We start from the raw sequence: 6,037 nt of genomic DNA, 5'->3' as shown, positions 1-6,037 counted from the left end.
TTGTGTGTGTGTGTCCGTGTCCAGCTGCTGCTCTGGCAGACCCACTGTGCACTATCCTGTTACCTAAGGCTTGCACATCCCATCAGTCCTTTCTGTGAGGAGCTAGAGAAAGATCGTGATAAGCACTTACATTCCCATGAACAGGTCAGGGCTCTGTCCCATGAGGTAATCCTATGGAGAAATTGACCATGACACTGCTTTACTTCTGGGAAGTGCCACTGGAGGCCAGAGGAAGGCACCCCTACTGGTGTGCTGGGATCGGTAAGGAGATGGCGCCATACAGAGAGCTCAGGAAACAAGCTGCTTGTGTGAAGGAAGGAAGCAGAGGTGTGAGCAAGTGCGTGGAGGCAGGATTGTGGGCTGAAGGACTTGCGTAGGATCATGAAGGCCTGGCCTGGCAGGAGAACATAGAAGACCTGCTTGTAAGAGAGTCCAGGCCCAGGAGTGATGGCTTTGAACAGTCCAACCACAAAACCAAACTCCATGCCATCGAGTCGATGGTGATACCGTAGTGGCCCTGGAGGACAGGGTAGAACTGCCCTGCGAGTTTACCGTCTTTCTCCCTCGGAGGCACTGATGGTTTCAAACTTCTGACCTTGAGGATCACAGTCTAATGTGTAAACACACCACCAGGGCTCTTTAGAACAGAAAGGGTTACAGAAAGCAGTGCCTTCCTGTGAGACATCCGTCTGCACAGTGGGGATGGGGGTGAGCTGGGTACATGTTCAGTGTGGGCTTGTAGCATTGCAAATGGCACACAGCCGTCCTTCCCTACACCCTGCATTCTAAAGACAAAATCTGGTGTTCCTTTGATGGCTGGCTGCTTTGCAGACCCCCCCTCGCTCCATTGAAGGCCAGGAAGCAGCCGGGTGCCTGCTGGGCTCAGAAGGAACCTTAGGGCCGGGGACCCAGCAAGAGCTCCTGGCAAAGGCCCTTGGGTGCTATCTCCCATAGGGAAGAAGCACTCCGATCTTTCCTTCTGGGCCAAAAATGCCATCGAGAAAAGAAACAGACACTAGAATCCATTTCCTGAACACTTGCTTTGGCTGTGGTGGGGATTCTTTCCCGGAAAGGCAAGCTGCAACCCGTTTCTCTAGGATGGCGTGAGGAAGAGGAGCCCTTGAGCCTGCTGATGTCTGTCAGAGGGAACGTGAGAACGGGTACTCGTTGGGTTCTGTTGTCCCATGTCACACACCTCTGACTCGACTTCCCAGGAAAAAGAAGCCAGCCCCCCAAATCTAGAAACTAAGTTCATTGCCTTAGAGTTGTTGCTGACTCACAGAAACCCTACAGGCCAGGGTAGCACTGCCCCTGTGAGTGTCAGACTGAGAAGAGGTGGTGCAGTGGTTATGCCTTGGGCTGCTAGCTGCAAGATGGGCAGTTGGAAACTGCCAGGGCTCCAGGAGAAAGATGGAGCTTTCTACTCCTGTAAAGAGTTCGTCGGAAACCCACAGGGGCAGTTCTACCCTGTCCCTGTCTTGCTCTTAACCACTCTGCTCCTAGTCAGTTCCAAGTCTAACTAGCCCTTTTTAAAGGCCTCGAGAGGCTGCCCTCTCCGCTTGCAGGCTGTGTGCCTGTCTCTGCCTAGAATGGAGCTGTATGGCTGTCAACACCAAAATCGCAAGGGGTACACTGGAGGAGCCACCAAATGGCGAACGAGGCAGAAATATTTCAGGGTGACTGAAACACCATGATCTGGGGGGGCAGATGCCAAGATGAGGGAGGCTCTGCTGCCTCAGGACTTCCCGGGGAGGTGGTGGGGGTGGTGGGGGTGGTCACTGCGGGGCTTGCAGGCTGGAAAGTAGGAAACACACAAGGGTCAGCTGGTTTTCCGTATATTATGTCTACAGACTCAGCGATCTGGAATGGCCAGGGGCTGGGGTGGAGGTAGGGTGCTCCTGGGGAGGACAGACACCTCAGCTCCTCTCCAGCTCCTCCACCAGGTAGGGCTGGGTGTCCCTCAGGGCCTGGAGGAGCCGGTCCTTGCAGGTCAGGTTCCAGGCAGGAGCAAAACTGAAAAGCTTCCTCATCCTGGCGGGATTGGTGGCCTCTGCCCGCACCTCCTCGTATTGCTCGTCCGTCAGCGCGTGGGCGTACAAGGCATCCAGCACTGGGCCCACGGCCGTGACCCGCGAGATGAGGGCTGCCCGGTGCCGATCCACAAAGTGCGGGCCTGCGGGGGCCAGGGAGGAGAGCGCGCGCGTGAGCTCGCCCGCCCCGCAGGGGCCACCTGGGCTGCGCAATTGCCCCCAGTCCCTTCTCGGAGGACAACCCTAAGGGGAATCCCACCAGGACCCCAGGTCGAACTATCCCCCTTCCCGCCCCTGCCCACGCGAGGGAGAGGAAGTGGCGCCCGCCGAGGGAGGGAGGAGCCCAGGCCCTGGAGCTAGGGGGTGGCGGCCTCACCTGCCTGGGCTGTCACCTGCCTCGAGACTGGACACGCTGGGGCAGCTGGCTGGGCTCCAGGGCCTGCAAGTGAGAGTGAAGTGCCCCTTTGCCCCCTTCTCGTATCTCCGCCCGCCTCGAGGTCCCGGCCCAGGCGGGGGTGGGGGGTGGGAATGCCAAGGTCAGCGGCAGGGGAGAGGAACCTTCCTTGCTAGCAGAAGGAGCCCAGTTGTTTGTTTTTTTTTTGGTTTGTATTTTTACAGACGGTAGGAGGAACTGAAATCGAAAAGGGGAAAACGTTTGGGGAGGGCGGGTGACGGGGTTGGTCCCGGGGGCCCAGCCGCCCCTAGGGCCCCGGGGGCACTCACCCCGGCGCAGGGTCCGCTGCAGCCGCTCGGCCGTCTGCTGCATGCCCATGTCGCGCAGCACGGTGGCCGTGAGCTGGGCGGCGGGGTCCTCCAGGTAGAAGCACACCAGCTTGTCGGTGAGGTCGAGCGCGTCCATGGACTGCAGGGTGCCCCGCGGGAGGCGCCCGCAGCCTTCGGGCAGCTGCACCCAGAGCAGCTTCTGCTTGAACTTCTTGAGCTCCTCGGGGGTCAGGTTCTCCAGTGCCTCCAGGATGGCTTCGCGGACGTCCCCCATGGCGCCGGGGTCCGTGGCGGCTCAACCGAGCTGCCCCCACGCCGCGCCGCCCAGGAAGTTTGCCAGGGTGGGGCCTGGGACTCCCCGCCCTCCGCACCGCACCCCACGCCGGCCTCCGTCCCGCCCAGCCGGCCGCCCTAGGACAAAGGCACCCCTCTGGTTCCTGCCATGGGGGTGGGGGTGGGGGGCGCAAGGACCCCGTGCTCCAGCTGGGCCCAGGGATCCGGGGACGGCGTTTGTCTCAGAGGGCCTGGCCTGGGCTCGCAGCAGCTCACGGATAACAAGGGACCCGAGTTCACCCCAAGGCATCAAGTCCTGGAACTCTAGAACCCCGAACCCCCCACGTTTCCCGAATCTCAGCATCCTCTCTCACCTGCCATCATCTAACTCACACCGAGCACAGCGATGCTATAAGACAGGGTAGAACTGTCCCCGTGGTTTCTGAGACGCAGGTAACTCCTCTTTTTACTTTCTTAATCATTTTATTGGGGGCTCTTACAGCTCTTATCACACCCATCCATGTGTCAGGCACATTTGTACATTTGTTGCCATCATCATTCTCAAAACATTTGCTTTCTACTTGAGCCCTTGGTATCAGCTCATTTCCCCGCGCCCCCACTTGCCCTCCCTCATGAGCCCTTGATAATTTATAAATTGTTACTGTTTTTCATGTCTTACACCCACCACTGTCTTCCTTTACCAGTATCACCATTCCAAAAGAAATCTCTTCTGAACCCGCTCACAGGACCCCGGGCCTCCCCTGCTCAGAAACCTCCTGGCCTGGCTTTTAAGGCCCTGATCAACCTCCTCAGCTGCCCCCTCCACCCTGTTGGTCTCTGACCCCATACACACGTGGCACCTGCTCTCTCGTGCTCCTCTCGTCCCTCCTGGTCTGCATGGTCAGTCCCTGCCCATCCTCCAACATTCATCGGGGGTCATCTGCTTCTCAATCTCCCTAGAACTCATTGAAGCCGCTCTGTAGGATGTGACCCTCCCTTCCCTTGCATTCTTTCTAAGCCCCACAGCATCCTCTTTGTACTAGGCATGTTGATAGCTGTCATCAAGCCCGTGCCTGACCCTTGGTAACCCCACGCACAAGGGAACCGAACCTGGTGGGTCCTGAGCCCTCCACGAGGTCGGTCGTGGCTCAGACTGTTGGGGGCCACGGGGCTTCGTTGGCTTGAGTTTTGGAAACGAGTCCGTTTACAAACGAGCAAACGGACTCAGCGAACTTGAAAGACTTGCCCCCAAACCACACCCAACTCACGGCCAGCACGCCTGTTCTGACTCAGAGCCACCCTAACGGACAGCGTAGAATGGCCCTTGTGTGTTTCTGAGGCTGCACATCTTTAGGGGAGTAGGAAGCCCCGGGTTAGCAACACAACCCCATGACCCAGACACCACCAGGTCTCCTCCCAGGTCACACGATGAGGGGTGTTTAGCTTCTGAGCCTGTCCTTTGGGTAAGCTTCCATGTCTCCGCTGGGCAAAATACATAATTCCTGGGCCATGAACTCAGGTGGCTCCTCTAGGGTCTCTATCAACTGGTTTCCCACCAGACCGAGAGCTACGTGAGGGCAGAAACCAGATCTCCACGCTCTCTGGCCCACGCTCTCCAGCACAGACTTTGCACAGATCTGGTCCGGAGAACCGGTAGCGGATGACAGAAGGCTCTTAGAGCCTAGAATCACAGCAACCCACTATTTTCACACGTTGGTGAATCTGTTCATCTGTTGGTGTTTGACCTGTTCAACCAAATCCACTGCTATTGAGGGGATGTTGACTCATAATGACCTATATGGATAGACCTGCTCCTGTGAGCTTCCTAGACTGTAACTCACTATGGGAGCAGAAAGCCCTGCCTTCCTCCTGTGGAGCGGCTGGTGGTTTCAAACTGCTAACCTTGTGGTTCGCAGCCCAATGTGTAACCGCTACGCCACCAGGGCTCCTGATTCGATCTGTAGAATTAGAAAACCAAACCAAACCTAGACACATCTTCCTGATAAGGGGGTCCATCAGAACGAGGCCATCATTATTTCATCAGAAGCTTTGGGGTGACAGGAAATCACATCCAGGGGTGTGAGGGCACCCCAGCTTCCCGAGTGACAATATGTGCCAGGGCCGGTATCGTTGTCCAAAGCTTTCCTCTGGGACTCGGATTGCTCTAGCAGGTTCCCTGCCCCACCCCATACTCCTGCCCATGCACACATCCAGACAGAGACTTGAGCCACTGGGTTGGGGTCTCCCCTTTGGCATCCTCCCCGGACAAGCACCAGCACTTTGGTGTGGCACCGCCAGGGTTCCTCCAGCTGAGCTCACTGGTCGCTGGTGTCAGGCTGGAGCTCAGTGTTCTCCAGCGACGCCTTGTGGCCGGAGAACGTACTGCGGCCCTATGACGATGTCAATTCTGAACTTGAACCAGTAGAGAAGGGTACAAAGTATCGGAAGCGCGCACGTTATTTTCAACAGAAGCGCGCACGTTATTTTCAACAGAAGCGCGCACGTTATTTTCAACAGATGTACTAAACGCCCAGACCCACGGTAAGTGCCGGTGAGAGCTGATAACAACAACAACATTAGCTTTCGGGTTTCGCATCTCAGTTTCTGAAACAGCAAACTGTGGCTCTGGACCTGTGGTTCTCAACCTTCCTAATGCCACGACCCTTTCTTTATGTCTTAAAAAAAAAATCTGAATGTACAAATATGCTTTACACAATTGATGTATGTATGGATTGTGATAAGAGTTGTATAATCCCCTAATAAAATCATTTTATTGGGGGCTCATACAACTCTTTTTAAAAAAATCATTTTATTAGGGGCTCATACAACTCATCACAATCTATCCATTCATCCATTGTGTCAAACACATTTGTATATTTGTTTCCATCATCATCCTTAAAACATTTGCTTTCTACTTGAGCCCTGGGTATCAGCTCCTCATATTTTCTCCTCCCTCCCCTGCCACCCCCCCCCATGAACCCTTGATAATTTATAAATTATTATTTTGTCAT

The 6,037-nt window shown here is 55.8% G+C and overlaps 1 protein-coding gene across 1 annotated transcript; it reads right to left on the bottom strand.

The window, feature by feature from the left end:
* Nucleotides 1–1,818: 1,818 nt before the first annotated feature.
* On the bottom strand, nt 1,819–3,027 carry LOC101660779 (apoptosis-associated speck-like protein containing a CARD). The gene is made up of 3 exons (XM_045286085.1): nt 2,754–3,027; nt 2,442–2,469; nt 1,819–2,256 (listed from the first exon to the last, which is right to left on the bottom strand). The coding sequence occupies exons 1-3, from the start codon at nt 3,025–3,027 to the stop codon at nt 1,917–1,919; spliced, it is 642 nt and encodes a 213-aa protein (XP_045142020.1). The 3' UTR covers nt 1,819–1,916.
* Nucleotides 3,028–6,037: the final 3,010 nt, after the last annotated feature.

This window comes from Echinops telfairi, unplaced genomic scaffold, assembly GCF_000313985.2.
Source record: "Echinops telfairi isolate 266 unplaced genomic scaffold, ASM31398v2 ScPeMD7_5;HRSCAF=22, whole genome shotgun sequence".
Lineage (NCBI taxonomy): Eukaryota > Metazoa > Chordata > Mammalia > Afrosoricida > Tenrecidae > Echinops > Echinops telfairi.
The sequence above is the reverse complement of the archived record's forward strand: the minus strand, read 5'-3'. Positions and strand labels throughout refer to the sequence as shown.